Here is a 16,344-nt window from a genome sequence, read left to right as displayed (position 1 = left end):
GGCAAGGCGTGCATTGGGAGACTTTGGTGTGCCAATAGCGATTATAAGTATGGTAATACTAGATTATTTTGTACCAGCAACATACACTGAAAAGTTAAAAGTCCCCGAAGGACTATCACCAAGTAACCCTGATGTTAGAGGGTGGATAATTTCCCCTGCTAACTTAGTCTATGTGTGGGTTGGATTTGCAGCATGTGCTCCTGCATTGCTCGTGTACATACTACTCTTCATGGAGACACACATAACTGAGTAAGTTCATTATTAAACTTCGTAACTTCTCTGATTAGATACTTACACCTGCTTGCATTATTATTATTATTATTATTATTATTATTTTCAGTTCATCAGCATCTAAGGCTCATAATATGCTAACATTCATTATAACTGCTATTATTATTAGTATTATCGTTAGTGTGGGGATGTACTCTTAACTGCAGAGATGAGGCTTTTTAACTAATGTTGACTTACCTGTGTCTAGTAAAAGATTAGATACATTGTACCTAATAAAAGTTTAGACCCATTTTATGAGACAAAGTTACCAGTCATATATTGTGTAAAATAAATGTTTATTTTAATGTAATCAGCACCACTTATTGCAGTTCCATCTTGGTACAAATCTAAAATATTATGAGAAGCTGGTAAAGAGGTTCACAGTGTTAAATTCTTAGGATTACAAGTTGATAATATATTCAGTTGGGAAGAGCATACCATAGAATTATTAAACAAATCTTGCCACTGGAATGCAGTGTTATCAGACATAAATAAGAAAGTTAGCATTCTTTATGGAAATGGTTGCTTTATCAGCGAATTTTATTGATGAAATCATGTTGCATTTTCAGCCAAACTGTGGCATTGTGTTCTCACAATGCTGGAAACCTTCACTTACTGTTATTTCATAATGTCAAGTAAGCCAAAGTTTTCCAAGTCCAAAACCATATACTACAAATTATTTGTGGTGTGAACTTAAGAACGTCCTATAGATGCCTATTCAAGGAATTTAGGATACTGACCATTCCCTCCAAATATATTTACTCCTTAATATTTTTGTCACAAGTAATATGTGCCATCTTCAGACCAAAAAATCAGTTCATAGAATCAGAACTGAAAATAAGAATAATCTACATAAAGATTTAAAGTTACTTACTTTGGGCTTGAGGATGACCACATGAAGCAAATGAGGGATAAGGTGTTGAGGTTGTGAATGAATGAGGATAGGGTGTGAACCTAAATCAGACTATGGGTCAGGACTTTTGGGAGGCTAGGAAGGTTTCTTGTATATTCACAGTAAATGATAACAGCCAAACAGTTTCAGGATAAAGATTTATTGAAATCCTTGACCACGGTTTCGGTATATCTGAATATACCTTCATCAGAAGCAAAAATACACCTGAACAATAGGTGTTCGTATTTTCTATTGTATGTAGATGTTTTAAATGGTTCTGATATGTTTTATTTATTAAGACAGAGGGTTTGAATTAGTACAACCTTTAAAATTTTGACGTGCATGAGTATGTATCGCTGGGTTTTAATGTGCGCGAGTGTCACGCACATACCACAAGTGCCTCCTCTTGGTGAAACTGCCTGCCCTAGTGCTTCCACACCCTCTTCATGCTAGTTCAGAGTACTGATAACATGCCGTGTTCACATTGACCATCTCTTCATAATTATGCTGTACAGATGGAGGTGATATTTTATTTTTAACTACTGACGATGTGCTTTGGCACGGTTGTTTTATGCATCTCCACTGCAGGATGTGATTTTAGTAAGTGACTGAAATGTTTTTTGTGCTTGTAATTACATTGTTAATTTTTTTGGTTACTGAAAGCTGCAAGTGTTGTTTAGTTATGTTGCTAAGTTTTTTGCTATGAAGGCGTTTTCCTGTTCAGTTGTATTTTTGCTTCTGATAAAGGTACATTTAGATATACCGAAAGTGTGGTCAAGGATTTCAATAGTTCAGGTGTATTTTTGCTTCTGATGAAGGTATATTTAGATATACCAAAACCGTGGTCAAGGATTTCAATAAATCTTTATCCTACAACTGTTTGGCTGTACCATTTACAGTGAAGATTTTCAACAGTTGCTGCTGGAGCCATGTTTAAAACTTTGAAATTTCCTGTATATGGCTCATAAACAGATTGGTGTGCGAGTCACAGCCTGGCCATCCATGGGCAGCATATCTGCAGTGACAAGAACTTCCTTGCCCAATATGCTGGGAATCTCACAGAGGCCTTTACAGAAAGACACTATCCCCCAATATTATCCACAAACAAATTTACCATGCCATACCCCACTCACCCCAAATCCTCCCACCGACTCCAAGAATCAGCTACAAAGGAGTGCCCCCCTTATCACTCAACACCATCCCAGACTAGAACAACTGAACTACATCCTTTGTCTGGGCTTTGTGCCACTTCCAATCCCATCTCCAAGCCACAGGGATCATATCTTTGTGGAAGATCCAGGTACAAGACCTGCCAAAACTACCTACCCAGAACTTCCTAATCCAGTCCTATCAGAAGCTTAGGGTTATCCAACCCCAATAGAGGCCAAAGAATTTGTGACAGCCATTGCATTATATACCAGCTGTGCTGCAATCATTTCACAATTTTTTATATTGGTATGACTACCAACCAGCTGTCCACCAGGATGAATGGTCACCATCAAACTGGGGCCAAGATCAGAGTAGACCACCTGGTGGCATAAAATGCAGCTGAACATAGCATGCTCGATTTCAATGACTGCTACACATCCTGAGCCATCTAGATCCTCCCCTCCCCCTCCAACCTGGACTTTCCATTATCTAGTCCAAAGGTTTGCTAGTTTGTGATACTATTGAGACTGGAGAGTACTGAAACGTCCTCTCAGAGCTTCCAAGCATGTGTGTGATTTTATGATATACGAGGGTTGGAACTTAAATAGTGGCAACTATTCATTCACAACCGATAAAAAAGAGTTACATGTTTGTTCCTGTTACTGTGCTTCAGAGTAGTCACCAGCATTGTGTAGAACCCATTGCCAGTGATGTGGAAGGCGTACTATACCATTAGCAGAGCCTGTTCTGTTATGGTGCGAATGGAGTGGTCTAAAGTTATGGTGATTGTCGTGTACGGCTGTGATGGTGTTGTCCTAATGCATTATGTTCCTCCACGGCAGACTGTTAATGCACAGTATTACTGTTCATTTTTGGAGCATCACCTGCGACCAGCTTTGCGAAAGAAGCGGCGACACTTACTGCGCAACCCACCCATCATTTTTCACGACAATGCGCGGCCGCATACAGCACAGGCTGTGGCTGCTCTGTTCAGTCGATGGGACTGGGACATACTGTACCATTCACCATGAAAAATGGAAATGAAGTCCCATGCTTCTTTACAGAGCGAGGGGAACGATGCGGGAGACCCGCACCGCCTTACTAGGCAAGGTCCTAATGGAGGTGGTTTGCCATTGCCTTCCTCCAACCGTAATGGGGATGAATGATGATGATGAAGACGACACAACAACACCCAGTCATCTCGAGGCAGGAAAAATCCCTGACCCCGCTGGGAATCGAACCCGGGACCCCGTGCTCGGGAAGCGAGAACGCTACCGCGAGACCACGAGGGGCGGAAACCATTCACCATACATCCTGACTTAAGTACTTGTGGCTTTGATTTGATTCCGAAGATGAAGGAACTACTTCGTGGCATTCACTTCAGAACTGTTCCAGAGATTTAACAGGCAGTAGACCGCTCCATTCGCACCATCAACAGAACAGCCTCTGCTAACGGTATACTATGCCTTCCACATCACTAGCAACAGGTTCTACGCAATGCTGGTGAATAAATAGTTGCCACTATTTAAGTTCCAATCCTTGTATATTGCGCCAAATATTATAACAGAAAGATAAACTATCTCTATTGATTTTAAAGTGGTTCATTGCAGTTTTATGAGTTTCGTACAATTTGTCAAAACAGGAGGTAGCTTGCTCTACTCTTGTTTGACTGATTGAGCATTGTTAATTGGACATGGATCAAGTACAATTAACAGAGCAGATTATTGCACCTTGAAAGAATCTCCTGTGGTGGTGATTAAAAAAAAAAAAAACTATATTTTTGTAATAATCAAACAATGGAAAATCCAGGATGGAACATAACAACCAAACTGTGGCCAAGAAACAAGTGGACTACCCAGTTGCTGAACGCACTGCCAAACATGACATCCTTCATTTCAATGATTGCTTCACAGCCTGTGCCATATGGATCCTTCACACCAACACCAGCCTTTCTAAACTGCACAGGTGGTAACTTTCCCTGCAATACATCCTATGTTCCCGTAACCCTCATAGCCTCATCCTTCGTTAGTCACTGACCTCACCTGTCCAGCCCCTTCCCTGTTCCCATTCCAGCACTACACAGCCATCATTTACCATCACACACAGTCTTTTTACTTCTCTCCTTTTCCACTACTCCCCCCCCCCCCCCCCCCACCACCACCACCTCTCCCCTGCCCTCCATCTAACCTGCAGCACTTCACTGTCCACTACCCCAACAAACTATCCCTCCCCCTCCCCACCCCAACCTCCTCCTTATACCCACCCAGTCACCACTTCCATCATGCACTGGTGCTGCAGCTCACAGTGTGGGTTCAGTTGTCTGAGACTGCAGTTGTGTTGGAGTTGCATTTACATGAGATTTTGTGTGTGTGTGTGTGTGTTTGTTTTATATGTGTCTGTCGTCTATTGTTGATGAAGGCATTAATGGCTGAAAGCTTTATTTGTGACGGTCTTTTTGTTGTGCCTCAGCACCTCCACTTTAGTGTTCCATTTTTGTAATAGTTACACAAGAAATCCTTGTCCTTACTTGAAACATCATATGAATGCAGAGAAGGGAGGAAGGAAACTGAAATGTATCCATCAGGTGCTAAAAAGTGACTTAAATTTGTGAACAGATCGATGGGCCTTTAGGGTCAGTAGGTTCATGTTAAGTTTTGGACTGAGGATACATTAGCATTGTCTGTTGTATTATCTGTTATCCATTATCATATATTTCTTGTGGAGGGAGCGACACTAGTTGATTGAAGGAGAACAGAAATCAGCCCATTCATAAGAAAGATAATGCCATTAAACTGAAAGGTATAATAAAAAGAAATCAAGAAGTACTGTAAGTAAACTTTGTAAAATGTGGAGTAGTTATTCTGAGTAAGAATTTTAACTGAAGTGCGCATTTTGAATACCTAGAAAATAGCTTCACATAAGCAGTGCAAGTATTATGTAGCACTATTAACAAGTAAATGTGAAAAATCATGTATTGTATTTAAATTCAATTGTTTGATGCAATAATATTGTTTTTAGAAACCCTAAGTAATGTAATAAAGTTTCAGAAGAGTATAAATAGAAACATGAGTACCTAATTTCCAAGGAAATCACGTTGAGTATTGTGAAAAAAATTATAGTCTTTTACTGTAATCTCCTTATAACCTATAAAATTATAAACTTTTTATACAGGAGACCACAACTGTTGAAGAAAAATAATTTTCATCATTCATGTTGTTGTTGTGTTGGTATTCAGTGCAAAGACTGGTTTGATGTACCTCTCCTTGCTACCCTATTCTGTGCAAGCTTCTTCATTTCTGAGTAACTACTGCAACCTACGTCCTTCTGAATTTGCTTACTGTATTCATCTCTTGTTCGCCCTCTATGATTCCCCCCCCCCCCTCCCCACTTCCCTCCAGTACTAAATTGGTGATCCCCTGATGCCTCAGAATGTGTCCTACCAACCGATCCCTTCTTTCAGTCACGTTGTACCACAAATTTCTCTTCTATGCAATTCTATTCATTACCTCCTCATTATTAGTTATGTGATCAACCCATTTAATCTTCAGCATTCTTCTGTAGCACCACATCTCAAAAGCTAGTATTCTCTTTTTGTCTAAATTGTTTATCATCAATGTTTCACTTCCATACAAGGCTGCACTCGATACAAATACTTTCAGGAAGGACTTCCTGAGCTTAAGCCTATACTCGATGTTAATAGATTTCTTTTCTTGACAAATGCTTTTGTTACCATTGCCAGTGTACATTTTATATCCTCCCTAGAATGAGATTTTCACTCTGCAGCGGAGTGTGCGCTGATATGAAACTTCCTGGCAGATTAAAACTGTGTGCCCGACCGAGACTCGAACTCGGGACCTTTGCCTTTCGCGGGCAAGTGCTCTACCAACTGAGCTACCAAAGCACGACTCACGACCGGTACTCACAGCTTTACTTCTGCCAGTACCTCGTCTCCTACCTTCCAAACTTTACAGAAGCTCTCCTGCGCAGGAAGTTTTATATCCTCCCTACTTTGACTATCATCAAATATTTTGCCTCCCAAATAGCAAAACTCATCTACTATTTTAAGTGTCTCATTTCCTAATCTAATTCACTGTTTTTGTATGTATTTTATCCCTACCGCAGTTTGAATTTGAAAGAGTATTCCAGACAACATTGTCAAAAGCTTGATCATTTATGTAACACAAGATATGCTTCATACTCCTTGATTGAAATTGTATTTTCAGCTTGCAATATATGAAATGAAAATTTATAATAAACTAAACAAGAAAATTCTGTTGCTTGCTAACCCCATAGGAAAGGCCAGAGGGGAGAAGGGGTGCTGTAAGATACACTGCAGTGTAGATAATACTGGATGCTGGAAGAGTTCACCATGGAACAGATAATATGAGCAGGATGTGGTTTGTGATCAGTTTTATCGAGGAAAACATAGCCATTAGTGAAAGGCTGAGCTTGACACCTGATGGTACACAAGTTGCAATTGTGGGCAAAATGGATTTTTAAACAATTATGTGACTATAAGGAAATGCTCCATAAGCCACAGACATTGGCTTGTGTACCTCAGTGATACAGATAGCTGTACTGTTGGTGCACCACAAAGGACGGGTCCCAATGCAGAGGCCAGATAAACATGATCAGCAGCATTCCTTTCAGAAGTTGCAAGGGCAACAGTCTGGATGATTGAAAGAAAGGGGGAACTACAGCTCTTACTTTTTTCATAGACATGCAGCTCTGCACTATGGTTAATGATGATTGCATCCTCTTGGGTTTCCCCTCAAATTTTTTGTTCAACTATCTTTCTTCTGGAATACTGGCTACATGAATTGCCCCCAGGATTCTTTTGCTCTTCATCTTGTGTAAGATTGTTGGCTGTTGTATCAAGAGGTAGATTTCTTCGTTCTTCCTCCTCCTCCTCCTCCTCCATTTTCCTTTATGTAAGATTGGTCCCCATAACTTCCTCATTACTCTTCTTTCAACTATTAATGATTTTTCATTTTCTCATTTAGTCATGCTCTAGGTTTCCACACCATAAATGACTGTTGGGTATATTGCAGCTACATATTCTCATCTTAGTGTTTGCTAATTTTGAACTGAGCGTCTCCCTGAGGGAATAAATGCATTTCATTCCCCTTGCTATTCTTTCCATGATATTCATTGAGAGGAACCAAACATCGAGGGCCCATAGGACAACCAAGGTAATGCTCGTTGAATGATTTGACAAAATACCTGGTAGCCCTGGGGACTGGAGACACCTGGAGGAACCAAGTACAAAACAGGAAGGAATGAAGATTGTTTATGGAAGCAGTTCATGGTCTGTAAGGCCTGTGATCACTGGATATGTGTGTATGTATCCCCTTGGTTAAAATATTCCTGAGGCAAAGTAATCCTCCATTCAGATTTCCGGGTGGGGACTTCACAGGAGGATGTTGTTATTCGGAAAAACAAAATAGGTGTTCTATAGACAGGAGCATGGAATGTTAGATCCCTTAATGGGGTGGGTAAGTTCAAAAATTTAAAAAGGAAAATGGATAGTTTGAAGTTAGATATATGGGGATCAGTGAAGTTTGGCAGCAATATTACAGACTTCTGGTCAGGTAAGTGCAGGGTTATAAATACAAAATCAAAGAAAAGTCTAATAATAATTGTAAAAATATGAATGTGGGAGCAGCATAGCAAATGCATTATTGTAGCCAAGATAGACACAAAGCCAACACCCACCACAATAGTACAAGTTTATGTGCTAACTAACTTTGCAATTGATAAAGAAATTGAAAGAATGTATGATGAAATAAATAAAAATAAATTATTCAGAAAAAGGAGATGAAAATTTAATTGTGGTGGGTGACTGGATTTCTGTAGTATGAAGAGAAAGGGAAGGAAAAATAGTAAGAGAATGTGAACTGGGGGAGACTCTACCAGGTAGAGTTTTGCACAGAGCACAATTTAATCATTGCTAACACTTAGTTTAACATTCACAAAAGAAGCCTGTTCACATTAGAGAGACATGGAGACATTGGGAGATTTCAGATTGATTGTATACTGATAAATCAGAGATCTTAGAACTAGGTTTTAAACTGTAAGACATTTCCAGGGGCAGAAGTGGAGTCGACCACATTTGTTGGTTAAGAGCGGTTCATTAAAATGAAAAATTTGTGAAAAGGTAGGAAATCAAAGAGATGGGACCTGAGTAAGTTGGAACAACCAGAGGTTGTCAAAATTTCAAAGTGAACATTAGACAATAATTGCCTGAACAGGGGAAAGGATACAGTAGAAGACAATTGGGTAGCTTTGAGAGATGAAATAGTAAAGACAGTGGGGATGAAAAATGTAAAAAGATTAGATGTAGTAGAAATCCTTCAATATCGCAGGGGATATTGAATTTTATTTCTGAAAGGAGAAAAAATAAAAATACAGTGTATGAAGCAGGAAAAAGGTCTACAAAAAAAATTGTCAAATGTGTGTGAAATCTTATGGGACTTAAACTGCTAAGGTCATCAGTCCCTAAGCTTACACACTACTTAACCTAAATTATCCTAAGGACAAACACACACACCCATGCCCGAGGGAGGACTTGAACCTCCGCTGGGACCAAGGGTATACAAACTTCTAAAAATGTGATTGACAGAAAGTGCAAAAAGGCTAAGCAGGAACTGCTAGAGCACAAATGTATGTCTATAGGAACATGTAGGAGTAAAGGAAACATAGATGTCACCTACAGGAAAAGACACAGCTGTATGAATATCAAGGGCTCAGGTGGAAAACCAGTAGTAAGCAAACAAGGGAAAACTGAAAGGTGGAAGGAGTGTGTAGAGCAGTTATACAAGGGAAATTAACTTGAAGGCAGTATTGTACAGAGAGATGGGGAAGTAGTTGAAGATGAGATGGGGGATATGAGACTGCAAGAGGAATTTGACATAGCACAGAAAGACCCTGGTCAAAACAAGCCCCGTGCAATAGAAGACATTCCCTCAGAACTGCTGATATCATTGGGAGAGCCAACCATGATTAAACTATTCCTTGTGGCCTGCAAGATGCATGAGAGAAGGGAAATACCCTCAGACTCCAAGAAGAATGTAGAAACTCCACTTCCAAAGAAAGCAGGTGCTGACATGTGTGAATATTATTGAACTAACAGTTTGATTAGTCATGGTTGAAAAATAGTGGCACAAATTATTTACAGAAGAAAAACAGGTAGAAGCTCTTCTCTGGGGGATCAGTTGGGTTCCAGAGAAATGTTGGAACATACAAGGCAGTACTAGCCCTATGATTTATTTTAGAAGAAGGTAGTTAAGGAAAGGCAAACTTACATTTATAGCACTTGTACACTTGGAGATAGTTTTCAGTGATGTTCACTGGAATAACTCTTTGAAATTTTGAAAGTTAGGGCTAAAATACAGAGAGTGAAAGGTTATTTAGTATTGTGTAGAAACCAGATGGCATTTATACAGAATTCAAGGTCATGAAAGGGAAGTGGTGGTTGATACAGGTTTGAGACAGTGTTGTAGCCTATCCCCAAAGTTTTCCAGTTGGTACACTGAGCTAGCAGTAAATGAAGCCAGAAAAAAATTGGGAGAAACAGGGAGAAGAAAACTTTGAGATTTTCTGATGACAGTATAATTCTGTCAGAGATAGTAGAGATGGTAAAGGATTTTGAATGGAATGGACAGCATCTTGAAAGGGCGATATAAGATGAATATTAGCAAAAGTGAAGTAGGTGTAATGGAATGTAGTCAAATTAAATCAGGTGATGCTTAGAGTAGGAAATTAAAGAGTAAAAGTAGTATAACAACAAAAAAATCAATTATTGACAAAATAATTTAACTGGATAGATAAAAATCTACTCACCAAGTGGCAGCAGAATACACACATAAAAGACGGTTGTAAATGGCAAGCTTTTGGAGCCAGTGCCTCTTTCTTCTTGCAGAAAGGCTGAAAGGGAAAGAAGAGGGGTGAAGGAAATGGTTGTAAATGGCAAGCTTTTGGAGCCAGTGGCTCCTTCTTCACACAGAAAGGTTGAAAGGGAAGGAAGAGGGGTGAAGGAAAAGGACTGGAGAGGTCTAGGAAAAGCGGTAGATTTTGGGAAAGTCACCCAGAACCATGGGTCAGGGGAGACACTGCACAGGATGAGAAGGAAAGAGTGATTGTTGGGGACTGCATCAGATGAGATTTGAAAACCTCAGAGCTTAAAGATGGTAGACAGGGTAATATGCAATCAGAGATTACTGTTTAAAACAGAAGTCACAGCAGAAATCACAGTCCATCCTTTCCAAGACCTTTGTTCAAAGATATTAGTACTTGCTCATCATCAGTAATTTAACTGTCACAGCGTCAAGGCAAATAAGAGAAACTGCTGTCTGTATTGAGAAACTTGACTGTGGCTAAAGCTGAGGTGCTGTCTTCTCTAGCTTCACAGTTGCAGTTGAAGTGAGTTCCTAGAAGGTTGGTTTTCAACAATAATCACATTGCAGTCACTCCAGTCACTCTGCAGAATGATGCTGTAAGGAGTAACAACATCTTAAGCAACAGAAACTGCATCCCTGGCAACATAAGAGGGCCAGGCTTTCAGTGTTTTCCCCAAAAACTGAAAATGTTAATATCATAATGTCATCAGAATTGTGCAGCTTCTTTACTTATTTCACAGTAGTTTTACGTCCTGCCCATTCTCAGGTGGTACATGGTTCAACTGAGCATGCTAATGTATATGTTAATGACATGACCTCGACATCAGTTACAATCACCATCATGATAGCTCATCTGAAGATGAATTTGGGTGGAAAAACCAAGGCTCACATGATACATCCAATGAGCCATTTGATCTTTCCGTCATGTGACAGATACGTACAAATTATATCACTTGCTGTATCCAACATGAAGAACTGTTCCTACAACATTCCCTTTGTTCCCATAAGCACCCCTGTCATCAATCTTTGCTAGTCCCTCTCATCCATCTGCTTGTCACTTTCTCTGCTCCTATTCCAATCATTCACATGCCTTCTGTCCCACTGACAAACATGCATAGTCCTTTCCTCTTCTCATTCTACATCTACATCCGCACTCCGCAAGCCACCTGACGGTGTGTGGCGGAGGTTACCTTGAGTACCTTTATCGGTTCTCCCTTCTATTCCAGTCTCGTATTGTTCGTGGAAAGAAGGATTGTCGGTATGCCTCTGTGTGGGCTCTAATCTCTCTGATTTTATCCTCATGGTCTCTTCGTGAGATATACGTAGGAGGGAGCAATATACTCTTGACTCCTCGGTGTAGGTATGTTCTCGAAACTTTAACAAAAGCCCGTACCGAGCTACTGAGCGTCTCTCCTGCAGAGTCTTCCACTGGAGTTTATCTATCATCTCCGTAACGCTTTCGCGATTACTAAATGATCCTGTAACGAAGCACGCTGCTCTCCGTTGGATCTTCTCTATCTCTTCTATCAACCCTGTCTGGTACGGATCCCACACTGCTGAGCAGTATTCAAGCAGTGGGCGGACAAGCGTTCTTGACCTACTTCCTTTGTTTTCGGATTGCATTTCCTTAGAATTCTTCCAATGAATCTGTCTGGCATCTGCTTTACCAACGATCAACTTTATATGATCATTCCATTTTAAATCACTCCTAATGTGTACTCCCAGATAATTTATGGAATTAACTGCTTCCAGTTGCTGACCTGCTATATTGTAGCTAAATGATAAGGGATCTTTCTTTCTATGTATTCGCAGCACATTACACTTGTCTACATTGAGATTCAGTTGCAATTCTCTGCACCATGTGTCAATTCACTGCAGATCCTCCTGCATTTCAGTACAATTTTCCATTGTTAAAACTTCTCGATATACCACAGCATCATCCGCAAAAAGCCTCAGTGAACTTCCGATGTCATCCACAAGGTCATTTATGTATATTGCGAATAGCAACGGCCCTACGACACTGCCCTGCGGCACACCTGAAATCACTCTTACTTCGGAAGACTTCTCTTCATTGAGAATGACATGCTGTGTTCTGTTATCCAGGAACTCTTCAATCCAATCACACAATTAGTCTGATAGTCCATATGCTCTTACTTTGTTCATTAAACGACTGTGGTGAACTGTATCGAACGCCTTGCGGAAGTCAAGAAACACGGCATCTACCTGGGAACCCGTGCCTATGGCCCACTGAGTGTCGTGGACGAATAGCGCGAACTGGGTTTCACACGATCGTCTTTTTCGAAAACCGTGCTGATTCCTACAGAGTAGATTTCTAGTTACTATACCTGTGCTATCCACTCCCCCTAACCAGCTCTGACTACCAGTGCTGCATTTAGCAACACTGTTCTGTCCCCACCATGTCCCTACTCAATCTCACAGCCAATTCAAGCATCTTCCCCCAACCGTACCATACACTTATTCCCCCCCACACCACACCACACTTTATTTGCCTACTACCCACCTCAGTGAGATTGCTGCTAATGTCAGATACAGTTGAAATTAGGCCACAACAGTGACCCTGTGTGTGAGTTGTGCTTGTGTGACTGTGTGAGAGTTCTCCACGTCTGAAGGAGAACTTTATCTGGAAGCTGAATATTTCTAGCAGTCTTTTTCACTATGCCTGTCTGCAATTTAACACCTCCTCTGTGGTGAGTAGCAGTCTATCCTTTCCCTATTGTTGTTACAATAAAACAAAAATGCTTAAGTTTGCCCAGCAGTTACCAGTTCCTGTCATGGGCAGATGAAAACACTGCATCCCTGAACTGTATGTTTTGTAAAATAAAATGGTTCAAATGGCTCTGAGCACTATGGGACTTAACATCTGTGGTCATCAGTCCCCTAGAACTTAGAACTACTTAAACCTAACTAACCTAAGGACATCACACACATCCATGACCGAGGCAGGATTCGAACCTGCGACCGTAGCAGTCGCGCGGTTCCGGACTGAGCGCCTAGAACCGCGAGACCACCGTGGCCGGCTGTTTTGTAAATGTGAGTTATACACTGAACTGTTGGGGACTCTCCTAGACTTATTAGACAGTTTGTGATCTGTTAAAGAAAACTATTGGAGCAATACTCAAAACTGTACAATCCAGTCTAGGTCCATTTCAAGCAGTATCTGAGTTCTGCCAATAAAACATAGATGCCAATCGGTGCACACTTCACAAATTGCCTTACAACGAATTCATATGGTTCCTGGGCTGGCTTATATGTAGGAGTTTTGGTGTTGTCTTGTCAGAGGGAGCTCCCATATGGTTAGCAGTGTTACAGTAGTTAACTGCAATGTTGGACCAGCCACTCAGTTTCCATAGCAATGTTGGCTAGTGCCACTACATCCTGCCCCTTCCCCCTGTAGCAACCACCAGTGGAGAGAAATGGGGATGGAACATATTCTGATGTAGCCGCCATTGGGAGGCTCAAGGGGCAGTGGATCAAAGCCCATAGGCGCTGCTGTTAGTTATTTACATGTTCCCTGGATTGTTTTGCACAATCGATCATAATAATGTGGAATGGGTCATTTTACAGTCACATTGTAAATTAAGCTGTACATATGGCTACATTCTGAACATCTTCTCCGAAGATAAGATGCTGCTTTGGACAATTTTTTTTTTTTCCTCGTAAAATAACTCCGTACACTCAGTTACTTTTAAACCAATCTCACTATATTTTCACTTCCACAAACAAGACACCATATAAATGATTAATTGTTTGGAAGCCCAACAATTACCGGTCCGACAGATACTCTTTCATACTTAATAACAAATACAATCTAGAAAGCTCTAGCAAGTCCACCATCTGGACCTCAGGAAAGTAAGTGAATAAGTAAGTATCTTTTCTTTTCTTTAACAACATTCAATTGTTCTCAATGATACTGACGTAGCACCATCATGGAGTACGTTGCATTTGCTCTTTGTGCTGGGCGTGTAACTTCTGACTTCTGAGACGAGCGCTGCAACTCCCTGCACACGCCAGTCAACCGTCCGATACACGCCAGTTGTGCACACATGCACACACATGATCATGAAAGTTCCACTTTCACACACTTATCTTTAAAATAACACATGTTCAAGATGGTGGAAATACGAGTGTCTCTAGAATTCACCCCAAAATTCTCATACACCACAGTTGTTTTTTTGTGAGTTAGTAATTCCTATCCACCACATACATGCTATAGTAACAGAATTTCTTCTACAGAATAGAAGGAGGAGTCAAGGAGAAACTTTCTCAGTTTGTTATCAAATTTTACTTTGCTGTCTGTCAGACATTTCATATCAGTGGTTAAGTGGTTAAAAATTTTTGCTCCAGCATTGTACACCCATTTTTATGCTAAAGACAGCTATAATATGGAGTAATGCCTGCCATTTTTCTTTCTGATATTGTAATTATGTACCTCATTGTTACTTTTGAACTGCAGTGGATTATTTACAACATACTTTATTTGGGAAAAATATGTTGTGAAGCAGTAGTCAGAAAACCCAACTCCTAAACAGATGTCTGCAAGATGATCAGAGGTGAGCACCACATATTATTCTTACAACATTTGTTTCCACAATGAAGAGTTTTCTTAAAGATGAGTTACCCCAGAACATTGTCCATATGACATCATGAATGAAAATATGCAAAACCTGTCAATTTACTGATTTATCTCTCCCCAAGATTTGCAACGATTCTAAGCACAAATGTGGCTGAGCTAAGTTGTTTCAGGAGTTCCAAAATGTGTTTTATTCTATTTAAACTCTCATCAATATGAACCCCTAAAAATTTTGAAATTTCTACCAGACATCATGAGAGAGCAGAACGGGGCGCTCCATGGAACTCACGGACTTCGAACGTGGTCAGGTGATTGGATGTCACTTGTGTTATACATCTGTACATGAGATTTCCACATTCCTAAACATACCTAGGTCCACTGTTTCTGATGTGATAGTGAAGTGGAAGCATGAAGGGACATGTACAGCATAAAAGCATACAGGACGACCTCATCTGCTGTCTGACAGAGACCGCCGACAATTGAAGAGGGTCGTAATGTGTAATAGGCAGACATCTATCCAGACCAACACACAGGAATTCCAAACTGCATCATGATCCACTGCAAGTACCGTGACAGTTAGGCGGGAGGTGAGAAAACTTGGGTTTCATGGTCGAGCGGCTGCTCATAAGTGACACATCACGCCGGTATATGCCAAACGATGCCTCACTTGGCGTAAGGAGTGTAAACATTGGACTATTGAACAGTGGAAAAACATTGTGTGGAATTGCGAATCACAGTACACAATGTGGTGATCTGATGGCAGGGTGTGGGTATGGCGAATGCCTGGTGTATGTCATCTGCCAGTGTGTGTAGTGCCAACAGTAAAATTTGGAGGCGGTGGTGTTATGGTGTGGTTGTGTATTTCGTGGAGGGGGCTTGCACCCCTTATTGTTTTACGTGGCACTATCACAGCACAGGCCTACACTGATGTTTTAAGCTCCGTCTTGCTTCCCACTGTTGAAGAGCAGTTCGGGAATGGCAGTTGCACCTTTCAGTATGATCGGGCACCTGTTCATAATGCATGGCCTGAGGCGGAGTAGTTCCACCACAATAACATCCCTGTAATGGACTGGCCCGCACAGAGTCCTGACCTGAATCCTATAGAACACCTTTGGGATGTTTTGGAACACCGGCTTCGTGCCAGGCCTCACCGATTGACATTGATACCTCTCCTCAGTGGAGCAGTCCATGGAAGTTGGGCTGCCATTCCCCAAGAAACCTTCCAGCGCCTAATTGATTGTATGCCTGCAAGAGTGGAAGCTGTCATCAAGGGGCCAACACCATTTTGAATTCCAGCATTACCGATGGAGGGCGCCCCGAACTTGTAATTTATTTTCAGCCAGGTGTCCAGCTACTTTTGAACACATAGTGTATGAGGAACAGTAGTGGACCTAAGATTGAACCTTGGAGAATCCCATACTTGAGTTCTCCCCAGTCATAATTATGTCCCTGGACTATGTTGCTTGAATTACTAAGTACTGTGGAAGGCTGGGGCAGGACAAGGCTCAGAGGAAGTTGCAGGAGTTAACCTGCGACCAGAGTGT

The 16,344-nt window shown here is 40.9% G+C and overlaps 1 protein-coding gene across 2 annotated transcripts in view; it reads left to right on the top strand.

The window, feature by feature from the left end:
* The window catches only part of LOC126259317 (band 3 anion transport protein), a 782,039-nt gene that overhangs the window by 719,395 nt on the left and 46,300 nt on the right, over positions 1-16,344 (top strand). For both annotated transcript variants that reach the window (XM_049955995.1, XM_049955996.1), the window contains exon 21: positions 2-249. In XM_049955995.1, coding sequence (XP_049811952.1) covers positions 2-249 — 248 coding nt within the window. The remainder of the gene's footprint in view (position 1; positions 250-16,344) is intronic.

The sequence above is a fragment of the Schistocerca nitens genome, chromosome 5 (assembly GCF_023898315.1).
Source record: "Schistocerca nitens isolate TAMUIC-IGC-003100 chromosome 5, iqSchNite1.1, whole genome shotgun sequence".
Lineage (NCBI taxonomy): Eukaryota > Metazoa > Arthropoda > Insecta > Orthoptera > Acrididae > Schistocerca > Schistocerca nitens.
Note: the sequence above shows the minus strand (reverse complement) of the source record. Positions and strands in the feature narration are given on the sequence as shown.